Source organism: Nuphar pumila, chromosome 10 (genome assembly GCF_984573655.1).
Source record: "Nuphar pumila chromosome 10, dmNupPumi1.hap1.1, whole genome shotgun sequence".
Lineage (NCBI taxonomy): Eukaryota > Viridiplantae > Streptophyta > Magnoliopsida > Nymphaeales > Nymphaeaceae > Nuphar > Nuphar pumila.
In genome coordinates, this window is record NC_143258.1 from 93,461,942 (window position 1) to 93,489,332 (window position 27,391).

The 27,391-nt window shown below is 40.7% G+C and overlaps 1 protein-coding gene and 1 long non-coding RNA gene across 2 annotated transcripts in view; one reads left to right on the plus strand and one right to left on the minus strand.

Moving 5' to 3' along the window:
• LOC149827393 (uncharacterized) overlaps nt 1-19,876 on the plus strand; it is a 32,739-nt gene extending 12,863 nt beyond the window's left edge. The window contains exon 3 of the long non-coding RNA XR_016434737.1: nt 19,751-19,876. This is a non-coding gene — a long non-coding RNA (uncharacterized LOC149827393). The remainder of the gene's footprint in view (nt 1-19,750) is intronic.
• Nucleotides 19,877-23,522: 3,646 nt separating this feature from the next.
• Nucleotides 23,523-26,993, minus strand: LOC149827394 (multicopper oxidase LPR1 homolog 1-like). Its single transcript, XM_090020303.1, has 3 exons — nt 26,964-26,993; nt 25,730-25,959; nt 23,523-25,324 (listed from the first exon to the last, which is right to left on the minus strand). The coding sequence occupies exons 2-3, from the start codon at nt 25,949-25,951 to the stop codon at nt 23,834-23,836; spliced, it is 1,713 nt and encodes a 570-aa protein (XP_089876429.1). The 5' UTR covers nt 25,952-25,959; nt 26,964-26,993; the 3' UTR covers nt 23,523-23,833.
• Between the last annotated feature and the right edge of the window lie 398 nt (nt 26,994-27,391).

Here is a 27,391-nt window from a genome sequence, read left to right on the forward strand (position 1 = left end):
ATGGATGATCAAGATCAGTTGTTTTACTTTGTCAATGGGCTGCAAGGATGGGCAAACCAAGAACTCATTCGGCATGACCCTGCAATGCTAGCTGAGGCGCTTGTGGTTGCAGAGAAACTTGCAGAGCTTGATAGAAATGACCATGCATTTCAAGGCAAACAACAGGGAAACGATCGCAACAATCGAAGAGACAACCAAGGACAAATGCTGGTCGGGGAAACCAGCAGAATCATGGCCGACAAGATGGCCAAAACAATAATCAAAATTGGAATAACTTTCAAGGCGGCAATTATCGTCGCCGTGACTGTCGTATCTGCCATGAGGATCATTGGCAGGATACATGTCCCAATAGAAACCGCGGTCAAGGGAATGGAGATAACTGCGCACCCCGAGTTACGAATACCGTTCAGGGTGAGGAAGATGACCAACCTGCAGAGGCACAAACAATTGGCGCAATGCAGATGATGAATGCAATAAAGGTCACAACCGTTGTGGAACCGACATCATACAAAGAATTGATGTATTTGGAACTTCTGCTCAACGAAAGACTGACCAAGGCATTGGTAGACACTGGTGCCACACACAACTTCATCTCGCTGAAGAAGCAGAACGATTGAGATTACAGTGGGAAAAGAAAGAGAACCGCATGAAAGCGGTTAATTCAGAGGCTAAGGCCATCTACGGCGTTGCTCGGGATGTACCAGTGTGGATCCATAACTGGTCAGGAAGGATCACGTTATCAGTCGCACCCATAGATGATTTTAAAGTCATCCTCGGGATGAAATTCTTGAGAAGCAACAAGGCAGTGTCGATGCCCCACCTCAACGTTGTCAGCTTCGAGAGTGAGAGTCAGCCCTACATGGTTACTGCGATGACATGGAAGCCTTGTGAGCGCTTGGTGTCTGCGCTCCAGTTGAAGAGAGGCATGAAAAGTGGTGACGAGACTTTTCTTGTCACAATCCGCGCTACAGATGAGGCAGAAGAAGTCGCGGATGTCCGAGAGGCATTAGCACCAGTATTGAAGGAGTTTGGTGATGTTATGCCCGTCGAGATGCCGAAGAAGCTACCTCCGAGGCGAGAGATAGATCATCATATTGGATTAGTACCGGGTGCACGACCACCTGCAATGGCTCCTTATCACATGACAATTCCTGAGCTGCAGGAATTACGCCAACAACTGGATGATATGCTCGAAGCGGGGATCATCCAACCTTCCAAAGCTCCCTTTGGAGCGCCCGTGCTGTTTCAAGCAAAGCATGATGGGTCAAAGCGATTGTGCGTCAACTATAGGGCACTGAACAAAATGACGGTAAAGAACAAGTACCCGCTTCCTTTGATCCCAGACTTGTTTGATCAACTTAGAAAGGCAAAGGTCTTCTCTAAGTTGGATCTGAGATCTGGCTACTGGCAAGTCAGAGTTGCAGAAAGGGATGAGCCAAAAACTACTTGTGTAACGCGATATGGGGCATTCAAATTCCTTGTCATGCCCTTTGGCTTGATGAACGCGCCCGCTACCTTTTCGACCCTAATGAATAAGATCTTCTACCCGCACCTTGACAAGTTTGTCATCGTGTATTTGGATGACATAGTGGTGTATAGCGACTCGATAGATCAACATGTTCAACACCTTCAGATTGTGTTTCAGACTCTGAAGGATCATGAGTTGTATGTCAAGCGAGAGAAGTGCCTATTCGGCCAGAAGGAAGTCTATTTTCTGGGGCATATTGTGGGATGAGGCACTCTCAAAATAGACCATAAAAAGATTGAAGTTATTCAAGCATGGGAGCCGCCCTCTAAGGTTCCTGAGTTGCGCTCCTTCTTGGGGCTTGCAAATTATTACCAGCGCTTTATCAAGGGATACTCCAAGATTGCGGCTGCGCTCATAGATCTGTTGAAGAAAGACAAACCATGGCTATGGTCTGATGCTTGCCAAAAGACTTTCGATGGGTTGAAGCATGCCTTGATCGAGGAACCAATGCTAAAGTTGCTTGACTGTCGGCAACCGTTTGAAGTACAGACCGATGCGTCTGACTTTGCTATTGGTGGGGTGTTGCTCCAAGAAGGACATCCTATCGCATTTGAAAGCCGAAAGTTGAACGACGCTGAACGTCGATACACTGTGCGCGAATGCGAGATGTTGGCGATTGTGCATTGTCTCCGCACCTGGAGACACTATCTTTTGGGGTAACAGTTTGTTGTGCACACTGACAAAGTTGCGACAAGCTACTTCCAAACTCAGAAGAAGTTGAGTCCAAGGCAAGCGCGTTGGCAAGATTTTTTGGCAGAATTTGATATGGTCTTCGAGTATAAGCCAGGCAGGACCAATGTTGTGGCCGACGCCTTGAGTCGAAAGGCGGAACTTGTAGCTTTGCTCGCTTGGGAGGACAGTGTGAGCCAACCGACGAGCGATATTTTTGAACAAGTGCGAGAAACTTCGAAAAGTGACCCAATGACGCAACAATTGATTGCATTGGTGAAGGAAGGAAAGACGCAGAGATTCTGGCTAGAGGATGGTTTGCTCCGCGCTGCGGGCGATCGTTTATATGTTCCGCGACAAGATACCTTGAGGAGGCGCTTGATGCACGAATGCCACGATACTACTTGAGCGGGTCACCTAGGGCAACCAAGGACCTTGGCATTGTTGGAACGCACATTCTACTGGCCGCAGATACGCGATGACGTAGATGCTTATGTGCGGACTTGCTTGATTTTCCAACAAGACAAGCCCATCAATCAGAGACCTGGTGGACTGTTGGAGCCCCTACCTGTGCCAAGTCGTCCGTGGGAGTGCATAACCATGGACTTCATTGTGAGCTTGTCGAAAGCACAATGATGCAATTCGATTTATGTGGTTGTGGATAGGTTCACGAAGTATGTTGTCTTCATGCCTGCCCCAGCCACCTGCTGAGCGGCAGATACTGCAAAGTTATTCGTGCGGAACATAATCAAGCACTGGGGAATTCTAGAGAGCATCATCAGTGATCGTAATGCACGCTTCACTGACAAGTTTTGGCGAGAAGTGTTTCGCTTAATGGGGACAAACTTGTATTTCAGCACAAATTTCCACCCCCAAACCGACGGACAGACAAAGAGAATAAATGGCATGATGGAGGAATACCTACGGCATTTTGTCAGTACCAACCAAAGGGATTGGGTTGATTTACTTGATGCGGCTCAATTATGCTACAACCTTCAAAAGAACGAATCATCCAGTCATAGTCCATTTGAAGTCGCAACCGAACAACAACCGCAGACTCCGCACTCCCTTGCTGCGCAAGGACGTGGCAAAACACCTTATGCATACTAGTTTGTCAGAAACTGGCAAGATCAGACAGAGTTGGCGAAGGCATATCTAAACAAGGCAACCAAGCACATGAAGAAATGGGCAGATGAGAAGCATTGTCCAACATAATTTCGAGTTGGAGACAAAGTGTTGGCCAAGATCTTTTCTGACCGCACAACTATCTTTCGGGGCCACCACCGAGGCCTTATTCGCAAGTATGATGGTCTCTTCACCATTATCAAACGTGTGGGAAACTTGGCGTACCGGCTGGACTTGCCAGCAAACTTTCAAGTGCATCCGGTATTCCACATATGCAACCTGAATCCATTCCACGAAGATGAAGGAGATCCTCAACAGAGCATGCCTCAACATGCCCCGATCCCGCAGCGCGCTCCTTCAATAGTCAATGTATCAGGCAGAGATCCAGATATCATCCTCAACCATTCCAACAACTATCTAGGAGAAGTAAAAAAGTACTTAGTGCAGTGGAAGGGATTGCCAGAATGTGAAGCCACCTGGGAGAAGGCCAACATCATGTTTCAGCATCGACAGCATGTAGAAGGCTACCATGAACAATTGGCGTCGAGGACGACGTCAACTTAGGCGAGGGAGCGTGTATAGGACCACCATGTTTTTCACCTTCTTGCTCTAATGTATATACCTCTTTGGCACTCTAGAGTGCCCCACAAAGCCTTACGACCTAAGAATCCCGTGTATTCGGACCCTCTCTTCCCCTCTTGATGTACTTTGCTTTCAAATATCTATAAAGAAGCTTTTTGCATCTCTCTCTCTTTCTCTCTCTCTGTTTGTGCATACGCGTACTCTTGCTTCCGCTCGTGCGCGTGTATTGTGCGTTGCTTGTGCGCTTAAAAGGCTTGCCTTTGGTGTTTGTGATTGCCCGAAGCTACGTCACGGGGGCCTTCGCTTCCAAGCCCGTGACACACCAAGTCTTACGTTAATTAATTTTCCTGAAAATAAAAATACTTTCTGGCATTAAATGAAAAGAACAATGCCTTTCTTGTAGGATTTCAAGATGAAATCCAGCTTGAGTTGGTTGTGATCTATGAGTTGCTACTCAAAGAGGTTTTTGTCATCGGCTCAATAATATCTTGTCAGATTTTTGTTCATAATTATTTCTATTTTCGCTAAAGAAAATCTCAAATTAAAAAAGTTTATAAGATTCTTCTCTACAAAATTGAGCTTCTCATAGAATTTCACGAGTTAAAAATGTTTTGCATAAGTAAAAGAGCCTTTCTCTATTGACAGAGAAGATAGCATGGAAATCGACCTTGAAAATGAAGATAAGCCCAAAAATGATTAAAATAAGTTCTTGTCTGATTCATAATGGAAAAATAAAATAATATTAATTTCTTGAAAACATAAGTGATTTTTTACTTAAGAAGCCTCCATGCGCTAGCATGTGTGATGTGATGAAGGTGCCGGATGAACTTATGGAACCACTGAGGGGTCGCCGCATGGCCAAAGGGGGTGGTTGCGAAGATGTTGAGATGAAGGTGCCAAATCAAACCCCACTGGCACACAGGTGTGTCCCTAGCTTTCAAAAGTGGGCCACGTAAGACAGGTTGGTCATGGGCCCATTCAAGGTTTTCTTCGTTGGGGGGCAGGTCCATTAAGTTGCCCGCTTCTCAGATAGGGTTCCTTGTCATTAAAAAAAAGTCCATGAATGTATGCGGTTTATGCTGTTCATGTTCTACTCATATTAAAAATGTAGTGGTCAACTTTCGTGACTAAATCTATATATGAATGTATAATTGTTTATTTTGTGCATGTCCTATTCAAATTTACACTATAAGAAAAATGTGTATTAGCGATGGTCTCCGTCGCTAAATGAGTTAGCACCAAATTAGCGATGAATAAATAAAATTAAATCATGACATAAATTTAATTTTAATGAGCTAACCATGTTTGTGGTTTTCGGGGTTTCATTTGAGAGGTCCTATGTTCATACTGGATTCTACTTGGATCCAACAAGATCCAAACTTGGAAGAGCCATTGCTTTAAAATCATATGTACGACTGATTTTTGCCTTGGTTTCAATCCAAATCTGTGCTTCTGACTACCATTTTTTAAGGTTCTTTGCAATATAGCCATTGTGTAATCAGTGATTTGCAAAAACCGCTCTGTTTTATCTTGTCCTTACCTGATTTGACACTAGTTCAAAAAGGTCTTTTATTAAATGGGTTTTTATTTAAACAACTTTTGTTAAAAGGGTGTTAGATTAATGATATCTACACATAGTAATCATAATTTTGTTAAAAGCTCCTGGTTCTCTCAAGCCATACGTCCAAGGAGAGAGCCTGTTCCACCTTGAACCATATACTGCTTAATTAAGAGATCAGTTTCTATTTTTCTAGTTCTTGTATTGGATGGTGACTATTGATGAACCTACTAGATGCTACCAAACTTTCTTGCGTGAGTTCCACGTTAAGGACAACACTACAAGAAACCTGTGGATTAGCGACGACCTAAATCCATCGCTAATCTGATGCTAATCCGTCGCTAAATGGTTTAGAGACGGATTAGCGTCGGATTAGCGATGTATAACTTTCATCACGAATTTTTCGACGCTAAATAGTGACAAAACTTATCCGTCGCTACTTTCGTCGCTAATTTGCGATGGATTAGCGACAGACATGATTCATCACGAGTCCTTCACTATTTTAAATTAGCGATGAATAATATCCGTCACTAATTCGTCGTTAAATTTAAAAATAAAAATAAACAAAATATTGCTCTCTGTCGGCGCGTTCTTTGGCAGAGAGCAATTTTTTTTGCATAGAACCGGTGCGTTCCGGCGTCGGGACGCTCTTCCGCAACAAGCCAATCACGGCGGGAGAAGGGACGTAGGCCGCTACAGGCGACCGATCAGGCGAGGGAGAACGACTCCCCCTGGAAGGAGACCGACAAGCTCTGTGTCAACGGCCAGAGGACCTCCGATGCCCGCTTCACGGAATAAACTGTCGACGAAAGAGTGGATGCGCGGGAGGGGGTAGAGGAGCAGCGTCGATCGACCGACTGTGAGCTTTTCGGGGTCGTAGTGGAGACGAGATCCGGCGAGGGAGAGGCGGGACAGGCGGGACAGGCGGTGGATACTGGCGAGGGGCACCGCCGGGAGGAGGAAGACGGCACAGGGGAGAGGTAGCGGGAGGAGGAGGACGGTCCGGGGGCTGACGCCAGTCACGCTCGGAGGGCCTCAGGCGAGGGAGAGGCAGGACGGGCGATAAAGACTGACGAGGGGAACCACCGGGAGGAGGAGGACGACGCGGGGGAGAGGTAGCAGGAGGAGGAGGACGCTCGGAGGGTCGACGCTAGTGTCACGGCTCGGGGGGCCGCTGCGCGTCGTCAGAGGAAGGGCAGTTTAAATCAAACGGGGGGAGGAAAAAACGGAGGGAGGGAAAATTTTGTGCCTCAAGTGGGACAGTTTAAATCGAAAATTAGCGACGGAATTAGCAAGGAAATTTTTCTGTCATTAATTTGTCGCTAAATAGCGACAGTAAAATTTCCTTGCTAATTTCGTCGCTAATTAGTATTTTTTTAGTGTTTTGGCGACGGAAAAATTTTGTCGCTAATCCATCGCTAAGTAGCGACGGATTTAGCGAGGGAAATATTTCCGTCGCTACTTTTGCAAATATTTCGAATGTTAGCGACAAATAGTTTTCTCTTGCTAATCCATCACAAGTTTGTGACGGAAAAAATCCGTCGCAAATTTTCGTCGCTAATTAGCATTTTTCTTGTAGTGCAAGGACAAAATGGAACCTATATCATTTGTTACATATAAGACTACCTAAGTAAATAAAATATATAATTTTTGGCCATTACCAACCTTCTTTGTCTCATGGCCAAAAGCATTTGTACCCTCTTTTTTCGCCAACTGCCATCACACTTGTAGGGGAGTCAACAGGTCGGACATCTACCAAAATGGATGGGTCCAGATCCAAAACTGATTAGAAGGCATCAATATTGAATTTGGATCTAGATCTGAATATGAATATGATTGGAATCTTTCATGAGAAAAAACATACTGGGATCTGATAAAGATTTCATAAACCCAATACAATCCATACTCAGTAAAATAATATTTTTTAAGTTTTTTTACACTAAAAATTTGCCGATGTTAATCAACACTCAGGGACCATATGAGTCTAACCCGAATAGTTAATTGGACCCTCTCCTTTGTTACCAAACCCTGACACCTACCAGATCTAGTACAGGTCGGGATTGGGTCCTACCCGATCCATTCATAACTAGATATTGTTAGCATTACTCACCCATGCAACACGTGTTGTAGACGGCTAGGTCCGATAAACATTGATTTCGTCTTTGGATGTATTTTCAGACCTGTAATTGGCCAAAATATAATGACCCCCTTTTGACCTAGTAGGATAAATCTTGATTTTGTTCAAAAATCCATGTTCGAGGTCAATGTGTCTAATGCAGACACACTGGAACTTTTGCCAACCTATATTACACAAATTCTCCATTTTGGGTTCTGATGAACATTGCCTTATTGTGGAAGATTCTGGCTTATCTTATCCCTCCTAACTAAGTTAGGTAATCTTATCTTTTTGGTTGTTTGGAAAGTGAAGGATTGTTTCCTTCTTTCAGTGGGTTGATAAATGTATAAATACCCACCGTCTGGATGTAATCGATTAATTATTAGAATATAAGCTTAGATCTCCCACCGTGGATGTGGGCCTGATATGCCAAGCCACGTAACTCGTGTGCAGCCTCTCATAATGCCTTAGTTTCTACATGGTATTAGAGCTCTCGTTCTTATTCTCAAGAAAGTCAAATCCCCACGAGTGAGTTCAACCATGGGAGATCACTTCAATAGCTCCAACGGTGGAAATGCAGGACAACCTTCTCATGGCGATGGATCTACCACCAAGATAGTGGTGCATGAACAAAGTAATCCGAGTCTCAAGATCACAAATAGTCTCTTGAACAGATTCAATTATCTTGCTTGGTCTAAAGCGACCATACTTTTCCTAAGAGGAAAATCCAAACTGGGATTTATCAATGAAAAAAAACCTAAATCTCCATTGAATGATTTTGTAAACACCCCAAATTTTCCTCATCCACGCCCAGACAACCCTCCTCGTGCAGTACCAACCCTGTTAGGTCAGTGTAGGAGTCAAACCCCGAGTCAGTTTTAGAAAATCACCACTTTACCCATTTTTACTAGAAAAATTACCATTTTACCCTTAGGTCATCCCGGAGCCCAGTCACTCAGAGTCAGCTAAGCTCATTGGTTAGTTCAAAACAGTTAAAATATCAGTCATTTCAAGCTCATTTGAGCTCATGGTGAGAAGGCCATTTTCATTTTTGACAATTCCTGCCAAAATGGGATCATTTCTTCATAAATGAGCTCATTTCTCACTCAAATCCAAGCCAATTGTCTTCGAGTCAGTCATTCATAATCAATCATATTCCTCTGAGTCTAACTTGAGCTCACCATGAGTTTAAGTGCTTCAGTTTCAGTTTAAATCCACTTTCAAGTGTCTAGGAGCCAATTTTAGCCCGTTTCAGCTCTTTCAGCTGAAATTAAGCTGAATCTGGTCGATTGAGCTAGTGTTTAAGCTTTAATTTTAGTTTATCTTAGTATTACTGACCTTTGTTCTAACTCAAAGCCAGCTCAGATCCGTAATTCACTTCACTCCAGTGACCATTCCGTATCATTTCTCTAAAAATGACAGTATTTCTTGAAAATTTAGTCGGAGAGTCCACTTGAGTCAGTATCTTGTCAGTCCAGTCAAGTTCTGAAACTCAAAAACCTAGCTCAATCCAGTTCATTTCAGTTCAAATCAGTTCAAACCCCAATTTTCAGCGTCACTCTAGCTCAGTAGAGCCTGAAAACCATTTCTTCAACCATTTTGCAAATTTTATCAATTTTAACACTTTTTGAACTGGTACAACTACCAATCGGGGTCTAACATCCAAAATTCTTCATTCAGGGTCTGCATTTTGCATATCATTTCATATCATTCCTTATCGTTTCATATCATTTCTCAACATTTCATAACATTTCATCACATTTTATTTCATTTTCGAAGTCCAAAACTCCAGTTTATAAATTTCAATCCAGATTGAGTTTTTAAAGTTTTCAAAAATCAATTTCAAACCATGGGTTTCCAAAATTGACATTTTTACCCCCGAGAGTCTAAATTTGAAAATATTTTCTCGAGAAAAACAATCTGGATTTATTTCAAACTCAAGTTTTTAAATTTTACACTGGATTTGCTTCGCAACGGGGTATTGAACTTCAAAATCCAAGCTCATTTCAAAAACTGCCAAAAGTTTTCTGAGAAATTTTACAAAGTCATTTTTGCTTTTGTCACAAGTGGGACCCACTCTGAGTGGTGTCACACTGAAGCTTTTGGTCTTTATTTCAACATTTCTTTTTTTTAGAAATCGTGTGGACCCACTCCAATATGGCGCCCACTCTGAAACCCTTTTGAAAAACTGTGTGGGCCCCACTCCAAGGTGGTGCCACATGAAAAAAAATAAAAAAATAAAATTCTAGATTTTTCTCTCTTTTTCTTTCCCTTTTCTTTTTCCTCCTCTTTCTTTTCTTTCTTTCCCTTTTCCTTTTTCCCTTTCCTTCTTTCTTCCCTTTCTTTCCTTCTTCCATTCCCTTCCTTCATTTCCCTACTTACTCCAGCCCATTCACGTAAACTTTTTTGCTTTCTTTTCATTAAGCCTATCAATACCTAAGTCTATTCATTCATTAAACCCTCAGTTTTCTTGGGTTGAAAAGAACACTACACGGCTGCCACTTTTGATCCATCTCACGTCTCTCTCTCGCTCTCTCTCTCTCTCTCTCTCTCTCTCTTGGGCTGCAACCCCCATTGCTTCACTTTCAGCCTTAAACCAACCTCCACCATCACCTTCAACATAGCAGTAGCCACCAAAGGGGAGCACCAGCCGGCAGCCACCTTCAACACAGCTTCAGCCACCTCCTTCACTTCCAGCATTAACTCTAACAAGGCAGCCTCCGACCATCATCAACCTTCGGTCCAACAGCAGATCGACTACATACTTGTTCCATCCGGTACAGCTGAAGGCAACCTTCCCTCAACACCATCTCAAGCTTGGCTGCAATCATATCCTAGCAGCCGATTATCTCCAATCGATCCCAGCAGCAAGATCCACATGACTCCAGCACCCTCCAAGGTTCCAACTTTCATCAATAGTCCATTGATCAAACTCTTTCAATCTCGCAGCCATCTCCCTTGCCGATCCAAGGTTTTATTCATACCTTTGCTTTTGTTTTTCTCTATTTTTTTTTAAAAAAAATGGAATTTAATTTCAAAGGCCCCTTTTAGTTTATCATATGAATTTTTGATATTCATTTCAAGTATTCTTCATATTTTATGTGCAAGAAGCCATGAAGTGAAAATCCATCTAGCCAATGGATTGGATTTTCACTTCATAAGTCAAATAATAAAATGATTCAAGCCCCTTGATTGGTTTTGATTTAATTTTCATGTTCCATGTACTTTCATGCATGAAATATACATTTAGAATAGTTTGTAATTCATTTTATTTATCCTATGTAAGTTTCATTATTATTTAATTTAGAGCTTATAAATTATCATTTATGTGTAAAGTCTATATGTTATTTCATGTGAGTTATTGCACCAATAAATTCTGTAAATTTTAGAGTAATTGGGTTTACATGTTTTTGTTTTTCTGCCAAAAATTTGATTCTATTTGGGTTTTGGAACCCTATCAAACAAACCAAATCCCAAACCGGGATTTCATATTTTTGAAAATTCCAGGTTCTATTTTAGCAGACAAGAACCCATGGGATCTCTTAGATGGACGATCCGAATCTCTCCCTAGAAATTACAGTAGATTCATGGTGGAATCTACTAATTGTCTGAAAATTTTGGGATCTTTAATAGTAGATTTGACCTCTGTTAAAAATCAATTTTCCCAGACCCCTGGAAAAACCTCAATTTTTCTTTGTCAGGGTATAGACCGACCCTAATGTGCTGTGTCCACTCAACCCGTAGCCCGAATGCGAAAACTTTCAACATGAAAGTTATTCCTAACCCATTCCACTGTCATTTCCCAAAATTTGGGAATTTTTGAAATTGTTCAAGTATTTTTCCCGAAAGTATCTTTTCTGTCTGACAGATTCTAATATCCAGAAATTCCAGAGATCTAGGTCTTTGATAACAGTGTACCTATTTCCAAACTGTAACCTGAATCCCAATGCTGTAAAAGGAGGAAATATTCCTCTGTTTGTCAGGGACATTTTTCCATAATTTCATCCATTTTACCATCTATTTGCTATTTTCCCCACATTTTCTTCCAAAACCTGTCTGTTTGCCCTAAACCCTAGAGTCGTCGGATTCCGATCCGACTTGCCGGAGTTGTCCAGCTCCGACCATAGGTAAAAACCAGAAGGTGTAAAAGGAAAAAATCGTTGCCTAACTGTCCTCTGTCACCCCATAAAATTTAGGAAATTTTTATGAAAGTTTGATATCCGAAATCCCATTTAGAATTAACATTTTAGGCAAAATTCTGATTTTTTAGGATTTTAGCTATTTTCCATATTAAGAAAATAATAAAAAATAGCTTTTCGATTCTATTCTGTTCATACAGTTAGTCTAGGTGTCCATGTCAAATTTGGCTCAATTTCAAGTTCATTTGATTTATATGTTAATTTATTTTTAAATTCAGAAGCGAAAATCAAGTGAAAATCAAGCGAAAATCAAGTTAAATTTGATATTTTGTGATATTTTTGCTATTTTAGGGTTTTTATCATGTATATAAGTATATAGAATTATATTAGGGTTAATTTCAATATCATTTGCATTTCATATTTTCTATTTTTGCAAAATTTATTTCAGAAAACCCTGGTTTCAAGGCCATAGTCTTGTTATCAGGGGCATTTTCATCATTTTGACCTTTATTTCAAAATTTCAAACTTCAATTTTCCAAAATTTCGTGCATATCATCATATTTCATCATATTATGTTTGATTTGTTTCATTTGATTTTCAAAATTCCAAATTTTACAAAAATTCTTTCAGAAAACCCTGATTTCAAGGTTATCCGAGGCATTTTGGTCATTTTGACCATAATTTCGAATTTCCAAGTTTATTTTCAAAATTTATTCATTATTTCTCATGTTTATATCAAAGGGGGTATGAATTTGGGTTTATATCTGAATAATATCTGATCATTTCCAATATTTTCGGATAAATTCAGAAAAACCTACATTTTTGTGCTAACATTGTTTTCTAGTTTTGCAGGAACATCGAAGAAGAAGACTTAGCTTTATTCTTTTATTTTTATTCAATGTAAAGATGTAATGATTTGGAATAAGAATTTACATTTCTGCTTAGATTAGGACTACATTGCATATAGTTTAATTTCTGCAAATTCTGATATCTGATGCATCATTCATGTACATTTTCCAAAATCACTATGGTTGACACGAATGACACGTGCACAAGCTCTTATGGAGTTTATAAACTTGGTGGAATTTGTATTTTTGGTCATAGTCAGAATACGAATGAAACCTAGATTTATGATCTTCATATTAGCCACATTCAGCCTGCACTCTTAGGCTAACTTCAAAAATGCACTGCATTTCTCAAATTTTCAAAATGATTTCTCAATTCCTCAATGAAATATCTTTCAAATTCATATTCATTCAATTAATTTGCATTATTTTCAAATTCATTTTCCAATTCTATTTCAAAAAAATCAGTTTTTCCAAAAATTTCTAAGTCTTTCTCAGGATTTGATTTTCCCAGAACTCTGAATTTTCAAATGAGATTTCAAAATATTTTCCAAGTTCAAACCATGATTTTCCAAGATTTTCACATTCCCAATTTCATTTTCAAGTCCCAAAATCAATTTTTCCAAAGTTCCTTAAATTATTTCAGAAATTAATTTTCCCAGAATCCTTAATTCCAATCTCAAAAATCGATGTTCTCAGATTTCCCATTTTCCATTTCAAAAATCATTTTCCAATGAACTGTCTGACTTTCTCAAGATTCTCAAATCCATTTTCTCAGAAAAGCAATTCCAATTTTCAAAAATCAACTTTCCAAGATTCAAGTTTTCCTGAGAATTCATTTTCTAATCCAATTTCTGATTTCCAAAGAAATTCAATGATTTTCCCAGGAATTTCAATTTCAAGCACTTTTCCAGTCATTTTTCAAGCATTTTCCAAAGCAAACATCATATTTTTCAAACTTGCATCTTTTTCAAAATTCCATAGCACATGCCTGATTCTTTGTGCATTCTAAGAAAATAGAGCATAATTTAGGTAATTTAACTTAGTCAAAGCACACATTTGATTCTTGGTTCGATTACCCCTGGTAAAGGCACCAGGAACGGTCGAACCTCGTATCGACAGGCGGATCCCATTCCACAGATATTTGCCGCAAATTTTCAAAACGGAGGCGAGTAATTTTCAAAATCAATTTTCAAAAATTTGGTTGAGTTTGACTCGCAGAATCGTTTCTCTCACTCTCGCAGAGGGAGGGAGAATTTTTTTTTGCGATGATAACAGATCCTAAGTATGATGAATGAGAGTATAATAATCATCTTGTTATGTCTTGGCTTTTAAATTCCATGGAACAAAAGATTGCTGATGGATTTCTTTTTCTTGAATCTGTCAAGGCTATTTGGAATGCTGCCCATGAGTTGTATAGTGAGCAATACAATATTGCTCGCATATACCAACTCACTCAAGAGATCCAAAATAAAAAAAGGGAAAATACACCCTTTAGTGAATATTTGGGTACCTTGAAGGGAATGTGGGATGAGCTGGACTCTTACATCACATCAACCACCGTCCCTCTCAGATCAAGAAAATAAAGGAACAAGAAATAATTTTTCAAATCCTAGCCGGTCTTGGAAATGAGTATGAACAACTCAGAAGCCAAATTCTTATGACCCAAGACATACCTTCTCTGAGTGTGGTATGCTCCACGCTTATGCGAGAAGAATCTAGACGTCGTGCTATGAGGATTCATCATGAGACCACTATAATTGATGAGGCTAGAAAAGTAGACAAGACTACGTTTACTGGTTCTCGTATCAGTCCATTTGAAACTGAAAAGAAGTATCAACCTGTCGATCGAAAGCCTCGATGCTCTCATTGTCGTAAGATAGGTCACATCAAAGACAACTGTTGGTTTCTTGTTGGTCACCCTGGAAAGAATAGCAGCAACAATACTCACAAAAGAAGCTATGACCGAAACAACCACAAAGGCAAAACTAATCAGGCTAGTGTCAAAGACAGTCAAGTTACTTTGGAGAAATTAGCAGAGATGGTCAAAAGTCTTCAAATACAGAAATCGGTTGGGATGGCCGTCGGCTCATCTGAGCCAACTTTGGCTAACACAAATGACTCAAAAAATTAGTTGTTGCAATAATGTTCAATGGATTATGAACTCAGGAGCCACTCATCATATGACAAACTGAGCAAATATTTATGATAATCTTGATTTATCCAAAGCTAGCAATCTCGTTATTGCAACCAACAAAACTCACATACTGATCGAAGGAATGGGAACTATGCATTTTTTTTTTCATGATATAGACAATCTATACATGCCTACCATTATAAAAAATATTTTATCTATTGCCAAAACCACAAAGGATCTAAATTGCTATGCTATATTTTTTGATTCGAATGTGGTGTTTCCGGACAAGAAGACTCAGAGAACGATTGGTGAATGAAGTCTTATTAATGGATTTTACTGTATAGTCATTTCTGACAGAGCTCTCTTTGCAGGAAATAAAGGAGGTCAGTGGCACCGAAGAATGGGTCATCCTTCTACTCGCATTTTAAAATTTCTTTTTCCTAATGTTAAGTTTAATAATGGTCTTTGTGATATTTGTGAGCATGCTAAAATGACCAGACCATTTTTTCCTACTTTCAAAAATCTTAGTAAACGCAATTTTGATGTGATTCATTCGGATGTATGGGGACCAACTCCCATTGACTCCATTCACGATTTTCGATATTTTGTGTTGTTTATTGATGACTACTCCAAAGCAACTTGGATTTATTTGATGAAAAACAAGTCTGAAGTCTTCAATCATTTTAAGACTTTCTTTAAAATGATGGATACTCAATATGGTCACAAGATTAAAAATCTTCGAACCGACAAAGGGACCGAATATAAAAATCATTGGTTTGAAGAATTTTTTAAAGATCAGGGAATCAATCACCAAACCTCGTGTGTTGACACCCCTCAAAAAATGGTGTCTCTAAAAGAAAAAACAAACATTTATTAGAAGTCACTAGAAGCTTAATGTTTCAAAGCAACGTTCCAAAACATTTTTGGAATTTCGTAGTCGCCACAACTTGCCATATTATTAACTGAACTTCCAGTAGACGGTTAAACTACAAGAGCCCCACTGAACTGTTAACCGACTCCAAGGCTAATATCAACTACTTCCATACTTTCGGGTGCACGACTTATGTTTGGATACCATCTCATAAAACAAATAAGCTTAGTCCTCGAACAAGAAAGTGTGTGTTTGTAGGATATAGCTCTAGCACAAAAGGGTAGAAATGCTATGATCCAGAGAATAGAAAACTCTATGTCTCTCGTGATGTCTGCTTTACTAAAAGAACTACCTTACTTTGTTCTTGATATCTGCTCACAGGATAAAAGCTAGGGGGAGAATGTTGCACGAATAATGGAGGATTATGATGATCTTTTGTTCACCATTGAAATAACCTCAGAAAATGGTCAGACATTTAGTCAGATAGACACTCAAGAGAATTTTGAACCTAGAAAGCCAACAGATGATGCTCCTCAACTCAAAAGGTCTGAACGCACTCGCAACACTCAAAGGTATCTGACAGACTACGAGACTTATTGCTCTACTGCCTGTCCCATAGAAAATCAAATGTGTTATAACCAGCTCTCTAAGAATTATGCCATGTTCATCAAAGAACTTGATAGCAAAAAAGAACCTGAAACATATCTTGAAGCAAAGGGTGACAAACACCGGAGTAGAGCTATGAAAGAGGAACTTAAAGCCTTAAACAAAACCACACGTGGGATCTTGTGAAACTTCCTCAGTGAGTCAAGGTTGTTGGTTGCAAATGACACTACAGTTTGAAATACAAGAGCGATGAAACTCTTGATAGATATAAAGCTCGTCTTGTAGCTAAAGGCTACACTCAAACTCAAAGTATTGATTATGAAGAAACCTTTGCACATGTTGCTAAGATGAATACTCTTCGCATTGTCCTTTTGATAGCATGCAATTTTGATTAGGATCTTCATCAACTTGACGTCAAGAATGTGTTCCTGTAAGGGTAGCTAGATGAAGAAATTTATATGACTCTTCCTCCTGGTCATCCTCAAGAAGGTAATGGTTATGTTTGCAAGCTCAACAAAGCCATTTATGAATTGAAACAATCACCCAGAACCTGGTATCTAAAACTCAGTAAGGCCCTTGGAAAATTTGGGTACTCTAGTTGTTACACTGACAACATCTTGTTCATGAAGAAAAATAAAGAAAGTATAACTTTTATACTTATCTACGTCGATGATATTATTTTGACCGGCAATGACACCAAAGAGATAAAGAATCTAAAGGATAATCTTCAAGTCACTTTTGACATCAAGGATTTTGTAAGAATAAAGTATTTTCTTGGAATCGAGATAGCTCACTCTCACAAAGGGTTGTTCCTATCCCAGCGCAAGTATGCTCTTGATATTCTTCGTGAAACTGGAAAGATAGGTTCTCGGCTAGTTGGTACTCCTATAAATGCCAACTGTAAGATCGGTTCTCAGCCCGATGAACCCCATATAGACAAGGAAAGATTTCAACATCTTGTTGGCCGATTAATTTATCTTACTGTAACTCGCCCAGACATTTGTCATGCTGTTAGTTTTGTTAGCAGGTTTATTCACGATCCTCGGGCTTCCCATATGCAGGTTGTAGAACACATTCTTCGATATATCAAAAAGGCTCCTGGACAAGGTCTTTGATACAAAAGGAACACAAATATAGATATTACTCGGTTCACCGATGCAAATTAGGCGGGTGATGTTCTTGATAGAAAGTCGACTACAGGATACTGCATGTTTGTTGGAGGGAACTTGGTTGCCTGGAAAAGTAAGAAATAAAAGGTTATAGCTAGGTCCAGTGCAGAGGCTGAATATCGTGCTATGGCAGATGGAGCTAGTAAGCTCACATGGACAAAAAATCTTCTTGAAGAAATGAGTTTTTCTGTCAGGAAACCTATCGACATGTTCTGCGATAATAAGGCTGCTATACACATTGCAGCAAATCTTGACTACCATGAGAGAACCAAGCACATATAAATTGATTATCATTATGTGTGGGATAAGGTCATTACTGGAGAAATCAGAACTCTCTTCATCAAAGGAAATGAACAGGTTGCAGATGGTCTAACCAAAGGAATATCAAGAATCAAATTATGTGAAGCTATGAGCAAGTGGGGATGTCATGATATAGGGGCCTGGAGTGATGAACATTGCCTTATCGTGGAAGATTCTGGCTTATCTTTTTTAGCTTTCCTTATCCCTCTTAACTAAGTTAGGTAATCTTATCTTTTTGGTTGTTTGGAAAGTGAAGGATTGTTTCCTTCTTTCTGTGGGTTGATAGATGTATAGATACCCACCGTCTGGATGTAATCAATTAATTATTAGAATATAAGCTTAGATCTCCCACCGTGGATGTAGACCTGATATGCCCATCCACGTAACTCGTGTGCAGCCTCTCATAATGCCTTAGTTTCTACAGGTTTCATTCTTTTCACCTTGTATGTAAGTAAAATAAGCCTTAACTAGCTACTTGATACTTCTTATTGACAATTGACTAGCCTGCTGCAAAGCCAATGTTGGGACTTTGCAGGATGAAATTAAAACCCAATGGTATAGGGTCTGCCTAACCCCAGCTTGCCTTTAAAAAAAACCCATAAGAGTTGACCATCAACGGGAGCTCTGCTTGTCTAGCAGGAGCAGTTGGTGAGACAACCAGCATTAGAAAACAACACCAGAAACTCATTCCTACGCCTATTTAAGGACTCCTCCCTTCCCTTGTTCTTCACCCCGTGCTCTCTCTCTCTCTCCTTGTTCTTCACCTCGTGTGCTCTCCACATGCCCTCTCTCTCTCTCTCTCTTCCCTTGTTCTTCAATTTGCGCTCTCTCTCTGGTGTTTCGAGGCACTCCCCAACAACCAGGTAATTGCGAGGTGCGTGCATGTGGATTTGAAGCCTAGAGGCTCCTCAACCATTGAATCCCATTAAGTTGACTTTCCTGAAATGCTCAATCTAGCTATCTCAAACATCTTAGCTCGGCCTCTACAAGTCGTTATTCAGTCGTTACTTTGGAGTCCGTAGATTGGTAGAGATAGCTAGGGAACAAGATAAGTAGCTCATGAATAGGCTTGGCTCGACTTAAGAAAAGTTCGATTAGGTTTGTAAATTGAACTCGATCGATCCACCGACAAGCCAATCTATGAAATGCTTGAGCTGAGGATGAACACAAGATGCTCAGCTCTGCTCAGGTTGCGTGTTCAAGTCCTGTTCATATGAGGTTTTATAATCAAATTGCCTAGGCTTGTGGTAAGCTTGGACTTCACTCAGGTCGCCACAAGCTCTAACTCTGTTTCAGCCCTAATGTGCCAAGCTCCGCTCATTCAATTCATTTAATTAGCAGCCCTATATCCAGTCAAATACTTGCATGGTGGGGGTGTTTTCTTACAACAACTCTCATAACTTTGTGAATTAGTCATTTGTCAGTTAGTTTCATAGACCTCCGAGGGCCTGGGTTTTGTCTCCAAGAAAAATGAGCAGTATTCTAATGTATTGTCGATGCCGTTCACTTTATCCCTTATGTCATCCATATCTAGGGCTGCCAACGGGTTGTGTCAGGGCCGGGTCAGGGTCAACCTGGACCTGCCCATATAATTAATGATCGAGTTCGGGTTTGGCCAGGTCATGAAAATAGAATCCCAAACCGGACCTGCATAACTTCAAAAAAATTATTAAAAATACATATACAATACTCAGGTCAGGTCAGGTACCTGGCGAAAAAGCCAGGCCGGTTTCGGTACTCGAAAAAAAATCATGACCCAAACCTGGCCCAGACCCAGCTCACATATTGGACCTGTATATTATTCGGGTGGGCATTTTGGATGCCCATACCTGGAAATTCGGGTTTACGTCAGGTCTAAATACAAACCCAGTCCGTTGACGGCCCTATCCACTTCCAGATCTCATTAGTGCAAGTTGTTTTGATCAAATTTTGGCCCTATAAATTGACATCATGGTTGATTTAATAGGAATCAACCCTTGGATTGCGCTTTTTGATGTAAAAACATGTTCTTGCAAATCACAATTTTTTTTATGTTTTTAGGTCATCTTTGCTATAATATTTGGGGGCTACTGAAATTACTGCTTAATGATATGTTGTTTTACCAGGAGGAGCGATGTCAATATCAAAGATGGCATCAATCGGATACTTTCTTGCAATTATGTTTTTTGACACTCAATTCAGTTCGAGGTCAGACGCCGACTACGTTTCAAGTAGCCGCATCTCTGCAAATGTTTGTAGTTCAACTACCAGACATGCCAAAAGTCTATGGTTACTACTCCAATGTAGGTAGATCTCCAAAGCCTAACAGTATCACCAGGGATACACAATGAGCCGAGCTAACTCGGGCAAGACTTGGGCTCGGCTAGAACTCGTTCAAAAAATAATTGAGTCTAGCTTCAACAAGGATTCATGCTCGATACATGTAAACGAGCCGAGCTTGAACAGCTAGTCCAGCTTGGATAAGCTTGGTAAGCTCGATTAAGTTCGACTCACATAGGTATATAAAGAAATTAGACTTTATATATGTATTATTCTGTTCATGATATGGTTATAAATAAAGGTTCTACCTTAATTGGTCGATTGCTGGTCTATCCTGAAAGTGTGTGTTCATATCCCTTGTCTTCCTTTTTTCAAAAAGGCTTTTGACTCGATTTTCAAAAACTTTTAAAACAATTTAAATTAAATGTATTAATCTCGAGCTGACTTGCTCTAGCTCAGCTCGAGCTGATCCCGGGAAAATGGTGTTCAAGCTCGGCTTGAGCTCAAGCCGAGCCAGCTCAAGCTCCGCTCAAACCCGGCTAGCCCTAAGCAAACATTAACCCATTAGGATTACATCACTTTGTAGAACTCAAGGTTAATCCCGTTACAAGAATTTACTTGCGACCCACTTTACCTTTCCTAGCAGGCAGATATAATTTCTTAGTGTTATTGGGGAATGAGACTGACTGAGATAATTAACCTGCTCTAGCTTGCATTTTATTGGTGATATGTTGATCGGAAAATTATTGGCGAAGACTTGTGACCCGTGTTTATGACAACTAGTTTCCTTTGGCTTTATATTTAGTTGGTGAATGGAAGGTGTATTGCTTATGAAAAATGCTTCTCAATCCAGTTTGGATTGTGGATGCCAACTAATTTCAATTGCATGCATGGTTGGGAGAGGTTGGGATTTGGTAGCTCAAATCCTATTACAGTGACATGCCGACACTGGCGCGTATGGACATTAGTTTAATATTTTTAAATATTATTTTAGTACTTTTAATAATATTTCAGTAAATAATGCTTTTTATATATTAAAACAAAAAAATAGTATTTTATTTATTAAAATATTAAAAAATTCTGTGTTGTCGTATCTTACTAAAAAAAATTGAACATGTTCGTTGAACTTGAGTCACGTATCGGATCTTTGTGACATAGCTCAAACCCCTTCTCAAGAGAACTTGGATAGCCAAATGACAGCTTGGAATGACATTAAACTTTTAGGATATATTTCAACCATAAGCACTCATGCAAGGATGATTGAAGAGATCGATAAAGAAGCACCATTGATCTGAACTTTCCATCATGAACCCTCGAATTTCTCTCGAGCCATATCGACCTCCATGCCAGAACGACCCAAGTCCTCCACATCTGTTGCTCCATAGTCTGAATTGTTCAGCCAACAGCAGGTCCCTAACACATTCAAAGGTGAATGTGCCCCAGTCTATATGCTTGTCAACCCAAGTTAAAGTTCCTAGATGGTGGAAGAAAACGCAGGCATAAGAGACATACTCTCTCTCTCTCTCTCTCTCTGGCTCGTCTTTTGTCCACTATGATTCATGAAAGAATGATGTTGTAAAAGAAATACTAAACATCATCTTTGCTGAAACTTCTGCATCTATGAAAGAACAGAACAGAAGAATGGTTGGTGAAGGCTGAGAGGTTCCATGATTAATATACTTTGGGTTGTTTTACACATACCAATGTTTTAAGTTGTATTGAATAGCTTGCACATATTCACAACATATCCATCTCGTCTTGATCTGTGCACTCTTGGCACAAGAAAGTTTTGGTATGTTCAAATGAGTTTATTAATAGTCCACATCATTTACAATAACTAGAATAGATATCATATAAAGAACTAGAATAATACGACCTCTTAATCAACAACCAATATGGTGCAAGGTGGGACAGTCTCTCTAGCCCGTTCCCATGTTCAACTTCTTGGACCTATAACTAAGCCAACCAGGAGGGTTTTGACAACTGGGTAAGGGTTCAATATGTTGTACCCTGTGCACCTCTCTTCCAAGATGTTTGTGTTCTATTTGTAAAATGGTATAGATCCACACATACACACAATAAAACACACACATACAAAAGAACAACCAGGGATTTTTACGTGGTTGGGCTATACTGAGCCTACGTCCACGATAATATGCTTCTCTCTCTGTTCTCTCGTACGTTCTACATGAAAGAGAGAACTTATATTGATAGGTCTCCATCATTACAAAACCAATAATATCCTTCTATGGACAGCTCTTTACAAAACAAGCGAATTACAGCAATTCAACACCAACTTGACTAATAGAGAGATCCTTCTCCTCAAGTCACGTCCCACAAGTTTCCTTTAATGTATTTCTTATTAGGGGTGGCAATAGTGTCGGGTTGGCGGGTCGACCCGACGGGTTTGCGGGTCAGCATACCTCAACCCGAACCCGACCCGTTTATTAAACGAGTCGGCTGTGGCAAACACGAACCTGACCCGTTTAATAAACGGGTAACTCGACACGACCCGCCAACCCATTTAATAAATGGGTTGGGTCGGGTAAACGGGTTCTCAGGTTCGCAGGTCGGGTTGTCGGGTCGGGTTGGCGGGTTGGGTTGGCGGGTTAACGGGTCGGGTTGGCGGGTTGGCAGACGGGTTGGCGGGTTGACGGGTCGGGTTGGCAGGTTGGCAGACGGGTTGGCGGGTTGACCCACCCGCCTAACCCGTTTATTAAACGGGTCAGCCGGGTTGGCGGGTTGGCATACCCCCAACCCGAACCCGACCTGTTTAATAAATGGGTTACGCGGGTCGACCCGTTTATTAAACGGGTTGACTTAAGCCCAACCCGAACCCGCCTAAGACGCGGGTTGGCGGGTCGTGTCAGGTTTTGCCACCCCTATTTCTTATCATTTTGTTGATTCCATTGAGAAGAGCTGGACGATTTCTTCCCTTCTTGATGTTCTTTCAGCTTGAAAACTTTCATTTGAGGAAAACGTCGCAATTGACGCATATGCTGATCTTTTCTAGATTGAGCTTAGGATAATGACCCAGCTTGGATCCTTTTGGATTCGGTTGGAGTTGATGACTCAGTTTCCTTAACACTATTTACATGCTTCTTTAAATGCACTTTTTCTCAATCCTTTTAATTTTTTTATTTTTTCTCTTTTCTTGTGCTTTTTCCTAGTGCGTGAATCGGGGGAATGTCACTAAGATCTCCTGTGATGAAAGCCATTTTTTTTAGCGTAATGCAATAGTGTCTTTTATCTCCACTTTGTTTAGTTAAACAAAAAATAATTAGCAGATAGTTTAGCTCTGATTGGAAGCTTAATTAGGTGACAAACCAACATGGCACGACGTACCCTTGATTGGATGATTTCACATATGGAGTCCTCATTGTTTATCTTTCTTTTAGTTCTTTATTAGTGAACTAGCAGTGGTTGCCTTATGCCATCTTCCAGAACTTAGAAAGGGAAGACATCCTGTAACTTCAAATAAAAAGACTCTTGGAACTAAAGAATTTTATTCCGCCTTGTAACAGATGACTACATCAATTGAAAAATCATTACATCAAGAAATATACTAAGGGTCACCAATAGAATAAACACAGCCAAATAGTAATAGTAATAGTAATAGTAATAAAAAAGTTTCCATATGCCCATCAGCACAAATTCCTGCTGCACTTGTATGTTTTCCCGCAATCAAACCAACTTCAATGGCCTTATCATAGCATTATCTTCATGGTCCAATATCTACATCCAGCAAAACAATTTAAAAATAGTTAGTTCAGAAGTTAATTACATGCATCAATGGGCATTGGAAAAAGGGTTACACTAGGTATGATTCTCAAAAAACAAGAACATATGTTTGTCAGGATCAAGGCAAACTAGTCCCCAATTTTTAACAACTAATTTGCAATTTTCCTGTTCCTGATCTATAAGCAATCTTAATTCATAGACGTAGAAAATGCAGGGGAACTTACATGACAATGATACACATAGCCGGGTTGTGCAGTCGCATCAAACGGATATGGCTGGTTTGTGTGGACGAATCCAAACTTTACGATGATTGTGGTCATGAATCCAGGGGACATCTTAACCACGTTCTTCCATGTCATTTCATTGGGTGGAACAGGGACTAACGGCCCTACAGCATACTTGCTAATGTTGCATGCAACTGCATCATTGCTCACAGTCATGCAAGCCAAGAAGTCACTCACGTTTACCAATTGCCTTTGTTCTATGGCCTGGAAGAGACCCAGATGCAGGTGCAAAGGATGGTTATCAGGAGTCAAGTTTAAAACCTTCCATATCTCAGTGCTTCCAACCTTTGGCATCTCGGTCACCGGATCCTCGAACCGTTTTCCATTGATGTACAAATGAGTTGGGTTTCCGCTGCCGTACTCGTACATGGCAATGTACCTTGTGGTAAATGTGCTCAATCTCACAGCAGGTGGGTATGGAATCATGCTGGGAGGAACAGTGGAGTTGTCTGGCACGGTTGGGGTGCCGGGTGCGATCACAAACTTCATCACATTCCCGGTCTGTGTATTGACCGAGGATCCAGTTGGGTACGGGTAGGGTGCATCATTGATCATCACAGCTTCATTTGTTGTTGAAGTGGAGAAATCAACAACAACATCAGCAGCTTCTGCTGGAGCTAATAGTATGCTAGACACTCTCACCGGGCTTTTCAAGTAGGTCGAGTCCGAAGCGACTTGGGAAAAGGTGAGTCCATTGTTGAGGGACAACCTCAAGTACCTGGCATTGCTCATGTTTATGATCCTAAACCTGTACCTCCTACGCTGGACATTCATGTAGGGCCAGGCCTTGCCATTGACTATGATGGCATCACCAAAGTACTCTGGCTGCCATTGTGGGTGTATTGATGGGTTATTGCCAACTGGGTTCATGTATATGGACCCATCCACATTGAAGCTCCGGTCAAAGACGAGAAGGTGCCGGTCAAACTGTCCCGATGGGAGGTCATATGGGGTTTCCATCGAAAGGTCTCGAATGACATAAGCACCAATCAGACCAGCTAGTAGGTTTACCCTGGTCAGGCCAAGGGCGTGGTCATGGTACCAAAGGTTGCCGGGGAGCTGACGTTGGTTCGGGTAGGTGTAGGTCCGCTTGGTCCAGGCTGGCCCAGTTTCTTTGAAATCTGCAGTGAACCAAGCCAGAGCACTACCATCACTCTGTGGCTCCTGGATACCACCGTGGAGATGGACGACCGTGGGTACGCCACCTGTTTTTGGTATCGCGGTCGGGACTGTCGGGTCCCATGGTAGTATGTGCTGAGCAGGTAGATGATTTTCCCATGTAACTGAAGTCGCTATCCCATCGTAGGCTTCAATGGTTGGGCCAGGAACAGTGGCATTGTCTACTGAGGTTCCGTATGCGAAAACAGTGGTGCTTGGTAGATCTCTGTGGAATTTCTGTAGAAGCCAAAGACGTAGAAGGAACAGGAATCAAGATTTTGAATTTGGCTCATATTGAACGCAGACATTCAAATTGATAGACTGAGCCCTGGGGGCAAGGGACCTACCCTCGGAGTTTTACGCTTCCGGCACGACGACCGTAGCCATGGCAGGCTGAGCCAGCGCAACCAGGTCTTCGTGTAGGGTGTGGTTTCTTCGGGTTATAAATCCAAAAAAAAAAAAAATTTGATAGACTGAATTGATCTTAATGGTAGGAAATGAAGGAGTTGATGGGCTTAGTCATATTTCAATGGACCTAGGAAAGTAGGCATTTTCCCCTCACTCAAGTAGGAATGCTACAACATGAAAAAAATTCTCAAGAGAAACTAAATTTAGATACAAAAGAGCATAGAGATAATTTACCCATAATTTCTGAAACATGCCGATGGTGATGCTGCCAGGCTGTGGAGATGCACCCACATAGGAGTATCCGTAGACTTTAGGCATGTCTGGTAGTTGATCCACAAACATTTGCAGAGATGCTGCAACTTGAGACGTGGTCGGTGTCTGACCTCGAACCGAATCGAGTGCCACAAACAAAATTGCAAGAAAACAGACGATTGATGCCATCTTTGCTGCTGTCATCACTCCTCCTGGCAAAAGCAAACAGAAAATTTCAATGCATAGTAGTAACACACAGAATTTTCATAAACTGAGTTCCATTCATTTTGATTTTAATACAAAATGAAGTAATTTCAGTTTTTTATCCCATCAGAGAATGGAAAATCTGAAGCTAAAAATTCAAAATTAAGAATCATATACTGTAGAACACACCGGTCAGGCAGGACTTCATTTCTTACGCATATATCAAACAAACATATATCAGATTTCGATTACTACAAACATGTTGTTGCTGCAATTTCACTAGTTCAGACAAGGGCCGACTGATATATATTATTGCTAGCAGTCAAAACCGGATCCCAGAAAAGGTCCTATCATGACGTACAAGCTAAGGCCCTTGATATGAATTGAGCATCTCAGGTGAGTGACATGACAAAATACAAATTTTATGTATGTTGAAGTTACCACTATATAGCATTGTGCAATCAGTGGCGCCCACCCAAAAGTGATGATGTCATCACACAAAGAAAGGTGGTGATTGAGCCCAAGTACTTTACAAAGTATTCCTGCCAAACAAAATACAAACACAAAAAACCGCTACGCAAGCAGCAATTTTCTACGTAAAACACAAAACTGCTGCATAAACTGTTGTTTTCACTACTGGGGCAGCAATTTTCTATGTAAAACGCAACACAAAATTGCTGCATGTACAGTGATTTTCTGTGTTTTACACAGAAAATATCGCTGCATGTATTTGCAATTTTTTGTGCTTTGTGTGGCCCAAGTACTTTACAAAGTACTTCCCGATCACCTAACCAGGCCTCTGATGACTGCATGGTGATTTCGAAACACAAAATGTGTGCTCTGGCATGTCAGATAATCCAAACTTAAGGGCCTCTAGACCTCAAATAGTTTTGGGACACCAAATGTAACCGTTGGGGTACACACATGCAGAGAGAGAGAGAGAGAGAGAGAGAGAGAGAGAGAGAGAGAGAGAGAGAGAGAGAGAGAGAGAGAGAGAGAGAGAGAGAGAGACCTTGCAACTACTTGGTTGTTGGGGAATAACTGGAGACACCAGAGGGAGAGAGAGAGAGTGTGGTGAGCACACGAATTGAAGGACGGAAGGGGGGACTGGACTCCTTAAATAGGCATCGGAACGCGGTTTTGGTGTTGTTTTCTAGTGGTGGGGGGCTCGAGTCAAACGCCCACATAATCCTTTGTGAATTGGCCAACCACAAGATGCTGCGTCCTATCATAGTCAACAATGTCGCTCTCTGTAATTCACACTAAACAAAGACTAAGGGTGGACACACACTGGGGCAATGGTCAACTAATACAGTAACTTATTCGCAAATGTGTACAAATATGTTCATGATAAAAAAGACCATGTTCAACATATGACTTTGATATTCATAATTTCATATCTGAACTTGTAAAGAATCCTCTGCTTTCCCCCCTGCTAAG